This window comes from Thermothelomyces thermophilus, chromosome 7 (assembly GCF_000226095.1).
Source record: "Thermothelomyces thermophilus ATCC 42464 chromosome 7, complete sequence".
Lineage (NCBI taxonomy): Eukaryota > Fungi > Ascomycota > Sordariomycetes > Sordariales > Chaetomiaceae > Thermothelomyces > Thermothelomyces thermophilus.
In genome coordinates this window covers 2186160-2201570 of record NC_016478.1, presented here as the reverse complement: position 1 = coordinate 2201570, position 15411 = coordinate 2186160, and the positions used below count along the sequence as shown (strand labels likewise).

Below are 15411 nucleotides of genomic sequence, written 5' to 3'. Positions count from 1 at the left end.
TGCAGGAAGATGTGGGCGGCTGTAACCCTGGTGGGGCCGGGAACCCTAGCGGGGCCCGGTCCACCACAGCTGGTGGTCAATTCTTTGGCCGATCGCAAGGCCGCTGGATCCCATTTGAATTGCTCCGTATCATTCAGTTTAGAGAGAGAGTAGGACGGCCGGCGATTGCTGCCTCCCGATGCAGGGGGCTCCTGCTGTCAACAGCCTGTGACTTCCTGTTATCAACGAACAGCGAGTGAGTCGGCCAGTCGCCAATCATCGGGCACAGGGCTCTTGGGGCGCGCTTAAATCTGTGGGCTATAATCCCGCCTGATTCGCTGTGCCCTTCACAATTTGAGGGAACTTTTTTGTAGTTGCATCAACTCAGGTTAAGCGGGGGGTTGCATTTCCTTCTCCTCTTGGGAGAAGAAAACTTGAAGGAAGCCGCCTGTCTCGCCACCTGCGGATACTGCGCATTGTTCGGTCGGGTCCCGGCTTAGCTACAGCCTCGTTACACACCTCCAGACCCTGCATGTAACCGGAAACCATGACCGTCACCCACATTGTGCTCTTCCAATTCAAGGCTGATGCCAAGCCAGAAGCTGTTAAGGCAGTGCGTACTCCGTTTGGCGTCCCACAGCCTCGTTTTGAAGGGGGAGTGACGGGGTTGTAACAACCAGACTACCTAGCCTCTAACGGCACAACTACTCTAGGTTGTCGACAACTTCCTGTCACTGAAAGACAACTGCATTCACCCGACGAGCAAAACGCCCTACATCCTCTCGCTCAAGTGCGGAAAGGACAACTCGCCTGAGGGCCTGCAGGTGCGGTTCTGCTGAGCCAACGCTGGGCCAAGCAAGGCTCGTGTTCTCCCCCATCCCGTCGGTCTGCTCACGAAGGCACAGAATGGAATGACGCACGGTTTCGTCGTTGAGTTCGCGTCCGCTGAGGATGGGGATTACTATGTGACCACAGACCCGGTTCACCAAAACTTGGTCAAGAGTCTCGGGGATGTGCTTGAGAAGCCAATTGTTCTAGACTTCTCCGATGGAGTGTACTAGGTAGCTAAGTTGTTATTGTGAGCTATAAACAGCTTCCGCCTAGTGTACCCCCCTCTCTTGTTATGTTCGGAGAGTGAAAAAAAAAAAAAAAAAAAAAAAAAAAAAAAAAAAGACGTACCCGTGCACAGGACATACAGTACAAGGGATTGGGAAGCAGTGCTCGGTTTGAGCCGCAGCTGCTGTCTGGCTTAAATCCCTGTGTGCACCCTGGGCCCTTCAATAGACCCCGCTGCAAAAGACAACCTACGCATGCCACTCGGCCAGCCCATCTCGCCGGTAGCAGCAAGAATAGGTCAACGTAAATTAACTGGTGGGTTATAGATTCAAGGATGCGGTGTAGGTGCCGTTGCTCCACTGACGAAGTCGTGTTTCGAGTAGGTAGCCAGAGCCGCACCTGGGGATCGTGACGCGTCTTGGATAGCCTTTGTAGAAGGGTTGAACTCGTCGGCACAATTTCGCAGTCTACACACCGGGGTAACAAAGAGCGGAGTCGTTGTGAGCATGGAGCCAAATGCTTCAGAGAGAATTCCGCAGCTCAAAAACATCGCCCCAGCCATCTTTGTGCCACTCCAAGACGACATCTTCCTGGCAGAACCGCCGCGGGACCGGGCCGAGCGCCTAAAGAGGATCCTTGAGACCATTGATTACCAGCGGGAGGGCGTCAAGGAGAACCTCCTCTACATGTTCGAACGGGAGAAGAAGCGGGTTGTGCAACAGGCCGCCGAACTGGAGCAAGCACAAGGACCGTCCGCAATCAAGCCGAGTCTAGCCCCGGCTGAGGTGGACGAAATTATCGCCAATATGGAGGCGCCGGGGTCGGGTCGCATCGAAGACTACATGATTCGAGACGTTCCCAGATTAGACAGCAGCAAGCCGGTAGCTCCCAACACGTCACTCCGGGACAAAACCGTCACGGAACTGCTCGCCATGATCGAGGCGGCAGTGGCGGATTTGGAGGGATTCGAGAGGCACATGGCAGGCATCAAGAACTGGTACCTTGCATGTCTTGAGCAGGAGATGGCGAGACTGGATCAGGCCGGAAAGCGTCCCGAGGAGAGGTGAGGAGAGGTCAGGAGCCGCCCGGGGGGGGGGGGGGATGAAGGCAGAAAGAGGGGAGTTCCGTCGACGGACAGACAAGGTTGGTTCTTAATTATTACATAGTATACTTTGTTCTGGTAGAATGTGGCAACCGGCGGTAAGAGGCGTTGCTCAGGGAACCTGGAAAGCTCTCACATGCTTCCATAATCGGAGCCAAAATCTCGATCTAGAGCACATGATAGAGGAAGACCTGGTGGAGGCGCGATCCAACACACAAGGGTGTCAGACCGCCGACAAAGTTCTCCTACAATAAGTGCTCAGGAATAAAGAGTACGATGGAGAGAAAAAAAGGTCAAAATCGGAAGAGTTGCGAAATGTGGGGGCGCTTTTAAAAGCGGCGAGCTTACAAACGGAGGGCTGTGATTGGGCAGTTAAGCGGGCCGCTAGCTCATGTTCTTCCGAATGGCCGTCCCACGCTCTCGACGGGATTGATTGCCAGGAAACATCCGCTGCCAGGACAGAAGAATCTCACGACGTTGCGGCCACCACCGCTCGAAACCCCCGCCACTCTCTCCACTCCATATACTCCGTCGAGACGGCACCATGTTGAGGCAGACATTGGCTCGCTCGGCTTGGCGGACTGGCAAGCACCCGGCCCGCGCGGCGAGCCGGACCTTTTCCGCGACAACACAGCGACCGGCCGAGGTCGAGCTCACAATTGGTGTGTGCGCCCCTGCCCACTCCGCCGCTGCCAATTGCTCTGCTGCGTAGATGCTGACTGCTGCTAGATGGGAAGAAGGTCTCGATCGAGGGTGCGCAGACGCTGTCGTGACGGATTGATTGCCGGGATTGCTAATCGAGTTGCAGCCGGGTCCGCCCTCATCCAAGCTTGCGAAAAGGCCGGCGTGACTATCCCAAGGTACGTTCCCACCAACCCACGTTCGCCCACCGCCTCGATCTCATGCTGACTGTCACAGATACTGCTACCATGAGTACGTCCCGCGCGTCTGGCACATCTCTGCTGCCCTTCCCCTTCCTCTCCCGTCGTCTCCCGCGCCCTCCTAGCTAACGAAATGCCTCGCCAAGGAAACTCATGATTGCCGGCAACTGCCGTATGTGCCTGGTCGAAGTCGAGCGGTCGCCCAAGCCCGTCGCGTCGTGCGCATGGCCCGTACAACCCGGCATGGTCGTCAAGACCAACTCGCCTCTGACACACAAGGCACGCGAGGGCGTGATGGAATTCCTCCTGGCCAACCACCCGCTCGACTGCCCCATCTGCGACCAGGGCGGTGAGTGCGATCTTCAGGACCAGTCGATGCGGTACGGCGCCGACCGTGGCCGGTTCCACGAGATTGGCGGCAAGCGCGCGGTGGAGGACAAGAACATCGGGCCCCTCATCAAGACATCCATGAACCGGTGTATCCACTGCACGAGGTGCATCCGGTTCGCCAACGACATTGCCGGCGCCCCGGAGATGGGCTCGACCGGCCGCGGCAACGACATTCAGATCGGCACCTACCTCGAGAAGAATCTGGACACGGAGCTCTCCGGCAACGTCATCGACCTCTGCCCCGTCGGCGCCCTGACCTCGAAGCCGTACGCCTTCCGTGCCCGCCCTTGGGAGCTGAAGCGGACCGAGTCCATCGATGTGTTGGACGGTCTCGGCTCCAACATCCGTGTCGACTCGCGCGGCCTCGAGGTCATGCGCATCCTTCCCCGCCTCAACGACGACGTCAACGAGGAGTGGATCAACGACAAGACCCGCTTCGCCTGCGACGGCCTCAAGACCCAGAGGCTCACGATCCCGTTGGTGCGCCGGGACGGCAAGTTCGAGCCGGCCACGTGGGAGCAGGCCCTCACCGAGATCGCGCACGCGTACCAGACCCTGGCCCCCAAGGAGAACGAGTTCAAGGCCATCGCTGGTGAGCTCATCGAGGTGGAGTCGCTCGTGGCGATGAAGGACCTCGCCAACAGGCTGGGCTCCGACAACCTTGCCCTCGACATGCGCAATGGCAGCAAGCCGGTTGCGCACGGCATCGACGTGCGGTCCAACTACCTCTTCAACTCCAAGATCTGGGGCATCGAGTCGGCCGACTGCATCCTCCTGGTCGGCACGAACCCGAGACACGAGGCTGCCGTCCTGAACGCCCGCATCCGGAAGCAATGGCTGCGCTCGGATCTCGAGATCGGCGTCGTCGGTCAGACCTGGGATTCCACCTTTGAGTTTGAGCACCTCGGCACCGACTTGAACGCGCTCAAGGAGGCCCTGGCCGGTCCCTTCGGCAAGAAGCTCCAGGCTGCGAAGAGGCCCATGATCATCGTGGGCTCCGGCGTGACCGAGCACCCCGACGCCAAGTCCTTCTACGAGGCCGTCGGCCAGTTTGTCGACAAGAACGCCGCCAACTTCCTCACCGACGAGTGGAACGGCTACAACGTGCTGCAGCGCGCCGCTTCCCGGGCCGGCGCCTTCGAGGTCGGCTTCGTGACGCCCTCCGCCGCCGTGGCCGAGACCAAGCCCAAGTTCGTCTGGCTCCTGGGCGCCGACGAGTTCGACGAGGCCGACGTGCCCAAGGACGCCTTCATCGTCTACCAGGGCCACCACGGCGACCGGGGCGCGCAGATCGCCGACGTCGTCCTCCCCGGCGCCGCCTACACCGAGAAGGCCGGCACGTACATCAACACCGAGGGCCGCGTCCAGATGACGCGCGCCGCGACCGGCCTGCCGGGCGCCGCCCGCACCGACTGGAAGATCATCCGCGCCGTCAGCGAGTTCCTGGGCGTGCCCCTCCCGTACGACGACGTCGCCCAGCTGAGGGACCGCATGGCCGAGATCAGCCCGGCGCTCGCCGCCTACGACGTCGTCGAGCCCGTCGCGCTCAAGCAGCTCAGCAAGGTGCAGCTGGTGGACCAGAACAAGGGCGCTAAGCCCACGGGGGAGCCGCTGCGCAAGGTCATTGAGAACTTTTACTTTACCGATGTCATCTCGAGGAGGTGAGTTACACCCCCCAGTCTCCCCTCGTTTCTTTCCTTTTTCTTCTTCTTTTTTTTTCTGTTTGTTGTTGTTGTCGTTGGTGGAAGAGACTAACAAGGAACAAAACTTCAGCTCCCCCACAATGGCGCGCTGCTCGGCGGCCAAGGAGACGGGTGACCCGCGGACAAACTTCATGGCGCCCGGCATGGAAGAGGACAGGCCGATGGGCCAGGTGGCGTACGGGGCATAGAGAGAGTCAATCCGACGAGGTGGCTGTTGTTGTAAGAAGAGCAGTAGAAACAAACAAATCTGTCTATAAGCACTTATCTCTCACCCGCGTCGGTGCCCTCTTTTTCCCTTTGTCTTGTTGTTTTTTTTTCTTCTGTTGGTTGTACATAGTAGGAGTCGCAGGAGGAGAATAAGAAGTTACATGGTACGCCGAGTTCCCTGGTATGCTTAAACAAACACATAGAAATGGGAACGAGCTGATTGGGGGTGCTAGGAAGAGTCAGCTGTGTTGATGTGATGATTATTCGATTATAAAATCCAGCTCCCGTGCTGGCTAACATCCCAGCATCCCGTCCCTGATACTCCATAGCATTCTAGCTTGTTACGATATGAACCATCCTCCCCCTGGTGGTGAGTTGATGTCCTTGGACGGCGACAAGAGGCTCAACAGAAGGGAAAGATCAGTAGCAGCTCCTCGGTTTCAGCAGCAGATGGTATCCTTGCCCTTCTCTTTGGTCTTTGCGAATCTTCCATCTCTCGTTCTATAGGTGCTGATGCCATGGTCCCGGGGAAGTTGGACCAACCTAGGTGGCAGTGCTTCAGCACAAGGAGGAGCTTGTTCCTTCGGGACGGGGGCGTGATGTGTGCGAAACCACGAGATGAGCGACATGCAAGCTAGCGGGTTCCCGAAAACCCATCCCGTCGCTGTCCACGTTGTGCTTATAAAACGGACTACCGCGCGTGGCTCTACTCGTCGCTGGGCAGGGGAGGGAACTCCTTGTCGACCACGTCCCCAAACACGCTCCCGACCCCCACCGTGTCGGACGGCACGTCCTTCTCCCACGGCTTGCGAGGCGCTTTCATCCTGCCAAAGGGGGTAACTCCCTGTTTACGTGGTACCGGGGTCAGTTCGACAAGATCTCACGGCGGGCCCCCAGTCTCTCTCTGTTTTGGAGTGGGCAAAAAGTTCATTGTCTTCAAGGGGGGTCAGGAAACCAGACTACTAACCGGCGGTCGCACGACAGTATCCGGGATCTCCTTGATCCCGGGGATCGGCTTGCCCGTCGTCACGGCCTCGATCAGGTCCTGGAAGTTCTCCGGGTACGGCGCGCCGTCGCCCGTGTTGCTGTGGTTGACCCCGTCGTCGGCCTTCTTGCTCAGGTCGACCTTGGGGGCGTTCAGCTGCCAGGCGGGGATGTTCTGGTTGGCGCCCGCAGCGGATGATGATGATGACGACGACGACGACGACGACGACGACGTTGCCGACCCGGGCGCTCCGCCGGCGCCGGTGCCCTCTCCTGCCATGCGCTGTCGGATCTCTTCGAGCCTGGCGAGGATGGCGGAGTCCGGGCACGAGGACGGGTGAGAAGCGCTGTAGGCCTCGTACGCCGCGCGGTCGACGTCGGTGTTGAAGCGGGACTTGTACCACCAGATGCGGGCTTGTAGGGTGGTGCTCAGGGCCTTTTGGCGGCTGAAGCCGTCGGTGGCGCCCAGGAGAGAGGGGCCCAGAGTAGCCATGAGGCCTTGCTGATGGCCCGGGTTGTTAGCGGGATCTAACCTGACGAGACAAGTCGGCCGAGGATGAGGTTTTTTTTTTTTTTTTTTTTTTTTGGGGGGGGGGGGAGGCGGCTCGGCTTACAAGGAATGAGCGGTCTCGCACCCACGGGTACGTGTCGAATCTCTTGAATGCGGCCTCGCTATCGCCTGGCTGAGCCGGGATCACGCCCGAGCCTTGACTCGTGTTTGCCTCCATTAGAGATACTGGTCCTTAAGAATGCATCCGCGGCTCAGGAGAGTGGTTGATCAGGACGGAGCTGTTCGGTGGGAGTTGACTCGAAGCGATCTTGGTGGGGGGGTTTTGTGGGGAGGGGAAATATCGATATAAACCGTTAAATCGAAATGTTGTGAATTCTGGAGGCCAAAACATGACAAAATAAAGAATTGATAAGAATGAGCCGGCCGTTCCAATTCAGAGCTTGCTCAATCGCGTTCAGTGCTTGGTTTCATTGTTGTTTGAACCACCGGCTTGAAGTCTCGCATGTGAGAGGCCCATCGGCACAGTGTGTGTGGGGTTCTAGAAGCTCAGCCTCCGGCAACCCCACGACCCACGATCCCCACGGAGAAGACATGCTCGAGAAACTTTGCATTCCCTCAGGCGGTGACTGCACCAATCGCTACACCGAATGCTGCTCTCAGCAGTGCTCCATTTCCCACGACGGCAGCGGCTTCTGTTTCTGAAGCACCGAGCGAGCTCTGTTTCCGAGCATCGGTTATCAAACCTCTCTTCCCCTCTGCGCAAGTTAGGTAGTCACTTGGCTAGCAATTCTCGGCTGGATTGTCATGGTGGTCAAGGGAACCGAGGGTTGAGCTTTGGAATCATGTTAACCGATAACTTGTGTCGATTGGAATTTGGTGCATGTTTCCAGGTCTGGTATGCCAGGTGCGACCGCGAATCGATTCCAATTTGTTTTCGTGATGGTTGGCAGACAAGCTCAGAACCGAAATCTGATTGAAAATTAAGAGATGTTATGGTATTTGACCTGGATTCCTATGAAGGAAATGATGTAATTAGATTCCAGCTCGGATTCATCAAGACTTTCCGAAACTCCAAGTTCAGCAATGATCGGGAAAGGAGGAACCTGACAGTTTCCGTAGATCAATGCACAACGCTAGGTAGCCTAGGTCGTATTTAGCTGAGACAACCCTGAATACACTTGCTGCAAGGGGTAACGTGGTGAAGGAGCTGTGACAGCTCAGCAGAGAATTAGGAAATGGCCCTGGTTGCCAGACTAGATCCTTTGTAGGCGAGCACATTTTATTTATCGTGAATATATCCATGTAGGTAATTATCTAGTAGCAAGTATCGAGTTCTTACTGTACCTAACCTGAATGGACTCAACATGACTCAAACTTCGGAAAATCATATTTGAGTGGCTTTCTAATTATCACACCGAGAGTACTCCTTGGAATCTGTCTTCATTCTTTTGACGTCTACCGGGTTCAGAGAGAAGTGTGATTCTGATTATGTCTCTATAAGTTCTTGTCAACAGCAAAACAAACTAAGAGCCTCAGCGAACAGAAAATGTCAAATTAAGTTAGGTAGGTACCTACCTAGTCTGAAATCGGGAATTCCAGGGTTAGGGTTTCCGTCGCTGTAACAGGCAACCATCAAGGCGGATCTCGAATCCCCGAACTGCAAACTCGTCCCGGGACCCCGATCCTTCTGAGATTGGGCCCATCTTTTATCATCTCAGCAATGCGTCGCGCCGCCGTCCACGCGTTCCGCACAAGCATCCAATGCAGCGCCTGGGGCCTTCGCTTTAGCACTCGCCGGGGCCTATCTCCGCTGCTCCTGCCAACCGCGACCAGGCGGAGCGCCGCCGCCGCAGCCTCGACCCGCCGATTCCTGTCCACGTCCCCACCTGCCCGCAGCAGTAGCAGCACCAGCACCAGCAACCGCCTGCGGGCGGCCGAGCACGCACCGGTGCCCGGCGAACCGCTGCGATCATCCATGTCTCTCCGCCGGGCGTCCGTGGCGCTGGTATCGGCGCTGGTCGGCTACGGCGCGTACTACTCGTACAACGGCAACGCCACCGACAGCCTCGTCAAGCGGGCGTACTCGTCCTCGTCCTCGTCGAGCAGCACGTCGACCGCGACGGGCGCCGCCGCAGCGCAGACCCGGTCCGTCTTGGTCATCGGCGCCGACGAGCTGCACACGGGCACCTTTGTCGGCGACGGGCCAATCTCCAAGACGACGAGCGACGACGGGAGGAGAGTCATCGAGATGTTGACCCCCGAGCAGGCGACCCAGATGCTCCGCAGGAACGAGGAGTCGTACTATGTCAATCGCGGCCAGGGCGTAGTGCGCTACGATGTCGTGCAGCTGCCTAGCAACGACCCCATCGAGGATGACCATGCCGAGAAAATCGTCGAGATACCGGACAAGAGCGAGGCTCACGGGAGTAGCGACTGGATGTTCTGGGGTGTCTTTGACGGCCATTCGTGAGTCGAATGTTTTTTTTTTTCCTTCTATTTTTTTCTCCCTGGCTGGGGACCCGTGGGTGCAATACATGGATTGCTGACCGCTGGTGTGTGTGTACAGTGGATGGACGACCTCGGCAAAGCTGCGCCAGGCTCTCGTCACATTCGTCGCCCGCGAACTGAACGACACGTATAGGGCAGCGAATCTCATGCCGTCGCAGGAGGCAGTCGACGCCGCCATCAAGAGGGGCTTCCTTAAACTGGACGACGATATCGTCAACCAGAGCGTGCAGAAGGTCTTGCAAGCCAACAATAAGATTGCCGCCGCCGAGCTGCTGGCCCCGGCCCTGTCCGGCTCCTGCGCGCTCCTCTCATTCTACGACAGCCGGTCCAAGTTGCTACGCGTCGCATGCACGGGCGACTCACGGGCCGTCCTGGGTCGCCGGTCAGCGTCGGGCAAGTGGGTTGCCACGCCGCTCTCGGTCGACCAGACGGGCAGCAACCCCGACGAGGCGGCCCGGCTACAGAAGCAGCACCCCAACGAGCCGCACGTCGTCCGCAACGGCCGTGTCCTGGGTGGATTGGAACCTACACGCGCCTTTGGAGACGCCAGCTACAAGTGGACCCGCGAGGTTTCGGAGAAGCTGAGGCAGCACTTCTTTGCCCGCTCCGTCTCGTCCTTCCTCAAGACCCCCCCATACGTGACCGCCGAGCCGGTCATCAGCACAACCAAGATTGAGCCGGAGAACGGCGACTTTGTCGTCATGGCGACCGATGGCCTCTGGGAGATGCTCACCAACGAGGAGGTTGTTGGCCTGGTCGGCAAGTGGCTCGAGAGCCAGCAGATCACCAAGAGCGACTCCGCCTCGCAGTTCGACTCGGTCTGGACGCGCATCTTTGGATCGCGCGGCACCAGGGGCGGTCTGCCTGTCGAAGCGCCCCGGGAGACAGACGCCGGCGGCGGGCAGAAGACTCCGTTCCGCGGGGCGCGGCAGTGGGGAGGCTCGTCCGACAAGTTCGTCGTGCAGGATCCCAACGCCGCCACACACCTGGTGCGCAACGCGCTCGGTGGCAAGAATCAGGAGCAGGTATCGGCGCTGCTGACGCTGCCGGCTCCCTTCTCGAGGCGGTATCGGGACGACTTGACGGTGCAGGTCATCTTCTTCGGAAACGGCGAGCGGACGGGCGAGGTGGTGGTGAATCTGGACGCGACCGCGCCGGCAAAGGAGCCTGTCGAGGCCAAGCTGTGACATCTGTTTCTGCAAAGTGTTTCCGGCTTTTCCAGGTTAACGGTTATTCCAGTCTGCGCTGGTGGGTTCATCCTGGCGGAAAGGGCGCGGGGTTGGGCGCAATGGTTGATATCCCAGGGTACGAGGAGACGTATTCTGCCATTTTCTCTCCTGTCTTATTACTGTTCTTTCAGCCATAATCGCATTGCCATGAGGAAACAAGCGTCATCGTCCTGCATTATCTGAATGTCAAGTGGAGCACTAGGTGTTATTTATTTCTTCCTCATCTTGCCCTTGCCTCGATCCGTCATGAGGGTTTCAGGAACCCTGGGCCCTTGGCCAAGGCCAGGGCCAGAGCGTAGTGGGCAGCGTGGGCTCCAGCGGCCACCTTGATTGGCCCGCTTTTCTGAGAACGATGCGGTCCTTGCCTGATCCTGCCTTGCATAAGGTACAGGGCAAGCGTCCCGTTGCGGCGCAACTGCCAAGCGCGGCGCCCTGCTTCAAGGCGACGGCGGGGCTTGCGTTGGCGCCGCGTCTTGACGTCACAGGCTGGCCTTGTCAGCGGGCGAGGCCTGGCAATTGGGCTCCTACACTAGTGGGAGCTACCAACATAGGGCCAACAGGATGCTTCGACCCCTCCATTCTTCGATAAGGTACCGGCAGTTAGTTGTCTGGTCTGGTCCAAGTTTCACAAGCTAGCGACCCCTGACCAACAACTAGATTTATTGATTTCAGCCTGACTTTGTCTCCCTTTTTTTTTTCTCTCGCTTGCTATTATATTTTTCTTCTTCCCACTTGTTGAGCAGCTCGCCATTGCATTTTCTTCGGTACTGGCGCTTTCTAAGGCCTCCCGTCTTTTTTGGGTCGAGTTGGTTTGCGAGCGGCAAGACGAGGGGAGAAGTTGCGCCGGTTCTCGAGGGGCCTAACGTCATTTCTGCGAGCGCACCATGCCTGTCTTCGATGGCCACGAGTACCTCACCGAAGAAGAGCGGAGGTTGAAGGAGGACCGCGAGCGGAAGAAGTACTGGAAGAAATGGGGATCCTACCTCTCTGAGAGGCAGTGGGCGACCGGTGAGTACTCCCTTTCCAGCGGGCGTGCGTGAAGGTTGTCGCGTCTGACTGAGCCCATGCAGTGCGCGAGGATTACAGCGCGGACGGAGATGCTTGGAGTCGTAAGTTATCTGGAACCGTCGACGCCTTTTTGCTTCCGCTGACCTCGAATATCGCGAAAGACTTCCCGCACGATCATGCCCGGTCCCGCGCGTACAGATGGGGCGAGGACGGCATTGCTGGTGTTTGCGACACGCATGGCCTGCAGAACATTGCGTTTGCTTTCTGGAACGAGAAGGAGTATGGTTCAATTGCACCCTGCAACGCTGCTGTGGCCAGCCTGCTAACTGCGCCTGCCTAGCCCATTCCTCAAGGAACGACTGTTCGGCTTGTCCAACCCACAGGGGAACCACGGTGAGAGCATCAAGGAGGCTCATTTTCACTTGGACAATACGCCAGTGAGTTATTTGTACACCGTGTTGCCGGTGAAGTCTCCAGCTAACTTTGACACCGGCAGACGGTAAGATCAGGGCGTGCCCACCCGAGATGATTCGGAAGCTTATCTGTCATAGCACTCGTATATGAAATACCTGTACAAGTACCCGCAGAAGGAGTTCCCTTACGAGGATCTGCTCAAGGAGAATGCGAGGCGCGGCAAACAGGACAGGGAATATCAGATTCTCGACACCGGCGTCTTCGACGAGGACCGCTACTGGGATATCTTCATCGAAACCGCCAAGGAAGACGATGACCCGGATGAGCTCCTCTTCCGCGTGACTGCATGGAACAGGGGCCCCGAGCGCGCACCTCTCCACATCATCCCGCACGTCTGGTTCCGGAATACCTGGTCATGGGGCCGCGAACCCGCAGAGAACCGGCCTTCTATGGGTGTCTACGATGAGAACTTGATAAAGTCGAAGCATCACCGCTTAGGAGAGCGTTATGTCCTCTTCTCGCCATCGCCCGGCGTCGGACCTAGCGGGGAGGATGTTCAGCCGGACTTGCTCTTTACTGAGAACGAAACGAACTTTGAGCTCCTGTATGGTGGGAAAAATGAGTCAAAATACGTCAAGGACGCGTTCCATCGCTACATCGTTAACCGCGAGAAGGACGCCGTGAATCCGGCTCAGGTTGGAACCAAAGCGGCCGCCTGGTTCGCGTTCAATGAAGCAGGCGGTGTCAATCCTGGCGAGTGCGCAGGTAGGCATATCTCCGCGCTTCAGATGTTGGAAATGGGAACTGACAGAGCCAGTTGTTCGCTTCCGATTCTCCAGGAAAGCCGAGACATACCTCGATGAGGAGGAATTCGACGATATCATTGAGAGGAAGCGGGAGGAAGCTGACGATTTTTATTACCACATCAGCCCCCTGCCGATGTCTGATGATCTCCGCAACATCCAGAGGCAGGCCTTCGCCGGTATGATGTGGTGCAAGCAACACTACCTGTTCATCTGGGACGAGTGGGCACATGGCGACCCCAGCCAGCCGCCGCCGCCACCCGGCCGGAAGGGGATTCGCAACGCTGCCTGGAAACACTTGCACTGTGACGACATTCTCTCGATGCCAGACTCCTGGGAGTACCCATTCTTCGCCGCGTGGGATACGAGCTTCCACTGCATCACATTGGCCATGATGGACCCGGACTTCGCCAAGAAGCAGCTGGATCTCTTCACCCGCGAGTGGTACTGCCATCCCAATGGCCAACTTCCTGCGTGAGTTTCCAACTAAGGAAGACTCTCTTCTCCGTAGAATTGATCTACTGACCTCGGATAGATACGAGTGGAACTTTGGCGATGTCAATCCTCCTGTCCACGCCTGGGCGACGTTCCGCGTGTTCAAGATCGAGCGCAAGTTGTACGGCAGGCAAGACCTCGACTTCCTCGAGCGGGTCTTTCAGAAGTTGTTGCTCAACTTCACCTGGTGGGTGAACCGGAAAGACGTTGAGGGCAAGAATGTCTTTGAGGGTGGCTTCCTCGGGCTGGATAACATCGGCTTGTTCAACCGCTCGGAGCCACTCCCAACCGGCGGCACGCTGGAACAAGCGGACAGCACGGGCTGGATGGCTTTCTACTGTCTCAACATGCTCAACATTGCCCTGGAGCTCGCCAAACATCGGCGGATCTACGAGGACATTGCTACCAAGTTCTTTGAGCACTTTGTCCTCATCAGTGACGCCATGACGTTCCGGATGGGTCAGAAGGACGAGAAGTCGCTCTGGAACGAAGAAGACGGCTTCTACTACGACGCGATTTCGTGGGGCGGCCCCTGGATTCAGCAGATGCCTGTCAGGTCCCTGGTTGGCCTGATCCCCCTGTACGCGACTCTCACGCTCGAACCCGAGCTCATCAACAAGCTCCCCACCTTCAAAAAGCGCGTTGAGTGGTTCATGGCCAACCGCTGCGATGTTGCCGAAAGGACAATGCACAGCATCCGCACCCGCGGCAAGGGCAACAGGATCCTCCTGTCGCTTGTGAACAAGGAGCGGCTCATCAAGATCCTCGAGCGTATGCTGGATGAAGACGAATTCTTGAGCCCACATGGTATCCGTTCCCTGTCCAAGTACCACAAGGATCACCCTTACTCCATGCAAGTTAACGGCCAGGTCTTCAAGGTCGGCTATGTCCCTGGCGACTCGGACAGCGGCCTTTTCGGCGGCAACAGCAACTGGCGGGGACCAATCTGGCTGTGTGTCAACTTCCTCCTGGTCGAGTCGCTCCAGCGCTTCTACCTATTTTTTGGACAGGATCTGAAAGTCGAGTGCCCCGTGGGATCAGGCGATTACATGCATCTTGGGCATGTCTCGGAGGAGATACAGCACCGGCTGCAGCATCTCTTTGCTCGCGACAACGACGGCCGCCGCAGCATCAACGGCGGCAACGACATCCTCGACTTCGATCCGCATTGGAGAGACTATCTCTGGTTCTACGAGTTCTTTGACGGAGACACCGGCCGCGGCCTTGGTGCAACCCATCAATGTGGTTGGACAGGCCTCATCGCACGGATGATCCACGACACTGGGTATGTTTTCCCCCCTTTCCCGCTTCCCCCTCTTAACCCCCCCAAACCATACTGACGGCTCCTTCTTCACAAGCGTAAACTGCCGCCTCCCACAAACCCCACGCACCCCGCGTGCTGGTCTGTCCCACTACTTTGACGACATCCTCCACCGCGGCGCATACCTGAACGGGCCCCAGACCCCTATGCTCTCCCCTACCGCCCCGCGCCTCCGCCGCAGCTCGACCAGCCGCTCGCTCGCCGCCCGCAGCGACTACAGCGTAAGCGATATAAACCTCAACGTCGGGTATGACGGGCACAGTGACGAGGACGAGAATGGCGAGGGTGGCGGCGGAACGAATTCTTTAAGAAGGGGGTCAGTCAACCCGGCGCTGCTCAACGATCCGGAAAGGGTCAAGGCGAGGGCCGAGGCGGACGCGCACCTGCATTCGTACATCACCCAGCAGCTCGAGAAGGTCAAGATGGAGAGGCTAGAGGATGGATATGAGACTCTCGAAGGGGACGAATTCGAGACCAAGGCTTAGTAGGAGTTCGGGAGTTCCCCCTCCCTCTACCTCTACCCCCTCTAAGCGTCGCAAAGACGTTGAATCGGACGGAATCTGGGGATATGGGGTGTTCCAAGGTGTACGAGCGAGCTGCCTGCGGACTTATTTGCGTTGCAAATCAAAGGATGCTTGGATAGATAGATAGATGGGGATTGATTGGATGTACTAGATACATAGACCTGAGATTGGGTATGCATGTATGTTTTGAGCGCTAACTACTTCCATAATGGGCTGCTATGGATATTCCGAGCTCATCAAAGGCTCTTGTGACCGCAAAAGGGGTCACTTCGTTATGAGTGGGGGGAGGGGATGGT

General features: G+C 57.6%; 6 protein-coding genes across 6 annotated transcripts; 5 read left to right on the top strand and 1 right to left on the bottom strand.

Annotated features, from left to right (window-relative positions):
* Positions 1-218: 218 nt before the first annotated feature.
* MYCTH_2312319 (uncharacterized protein) lies at positions 219-1117 on the top strand. Its single transcript, XM_003666965.1, has 3 exons — positions 219-592; positions 693-803; positions 885-1117. The coding sequence occupies exons 1-3, from the start codon at positions 527-529 to the stop codon at positions 1038-1040; spliced, it is 333 nt and encodes a 110-aa protein (XP_003667013.1). The 5' UTR covers positions 219-526; the 3' UTR covers positions 1041-1117.
* A 1-nt stretch (position 1118) lies between these two features.
* On the top strand, positions 1119-2231 carry MYCTH_2312317 (uncharacterized protein). The gene has a single exon (XM_003666964.1). The coding sequence runs from the start codon at positions 1542-1544 to the stop codon at positions 2100-2102; it is 561 nt and encodes a 186-aa protein (XP_003667012.1). The 5' UTR covers positions 1119-1541; the 3' UTR covers positions 2103-2231.
* Positions 2232-2577: 346 nt separating this feature from the next.
* MYCTH_2312316 (uncharacterized protein) lies at positions 2578-5336 on the top strand. The gene is made up of 6 exons (XM_003666963.1): positions 2578-2799; positions 2867-2890; positions 2946-2997; positions 3056-3070; positions 3165-5069; positions 5182-5336. Exons 1-6 carry the CDS (start codon positions 2682-2684, stop codon positions 5297-5299), a joined length of 2232 nt encoding a protein of 743 aa, XP_003667011.1. The 5' UTR covers positions 2578-2681; the 3' UTR covers positions 5300-5336.
* Positions 5337-5834: 498 nt separating this feature from the next.
* MYCTH_2312312 (uncharacterized protein) lies at positions 5835-7128 on the bottom strand. The gene is made up of 3 exons (XM_003666962.1): positions 6917-7128; positions 6286-6804; positions 5835-6162 (listed from the first exon to the last, which is right to left on the bottom strand). Exons 1-3 carry the CDS (start codon positions 7028-7030, stop codon positions 6025-6027), a joined length of 771 nt encoding a protein of 256 aa, XP_003667010.1. The 5' UTR covers positions 7031-7128; the 3' UTR covers positions 5835-6024.
* A 1318-nt stretch (positions 7129-8446) lies between these two features.
* MYCTH_2312310 (uncharacterized protein) lies at positions 8447-10796 on the top strand. The gene is made up of 2 exons (XM_003666961.1): positions 8447-9279; positions 9380-10796. Exons 1-2 carry the CDS (start codon positions 8534-8536, stop codon positions 10506-10508), a joined length of 1875 nt encoding a protein of 624 aa, XP_003667009.1. The 5' UTR covers positions 8447-8533; the 3' UTR covers positions 10509-10796.
* Positions 10797-11310: 514 nt separating this feature from the next.
* On the top strand, positions 11311-15200 carry MYCTH_2312307 (uncharacterized protein). Its single transcript, XM_003666960.1, has 8 exons — positions 11311-11558; positions 11621-11659; positions 11720-11837; positions 11899-11995; positions 12110-12737; positions 12790-13249; positions 13311-14555; positions 14629-15200. The coding sequence occupies exons 1-8, from the start codon at positions 11435-11437 to the stop codon at positions 15074-15076; spliced, it is 3159 nt and encodes a 1052-aa protein (XP_003667008.1). The 5' UTR covers positions 11311-11434; the 3' UTR covers positions 15077-15200.
* The last annotated feature ends 211 nt before the right edge of the window (positions 15201-15411 follow it).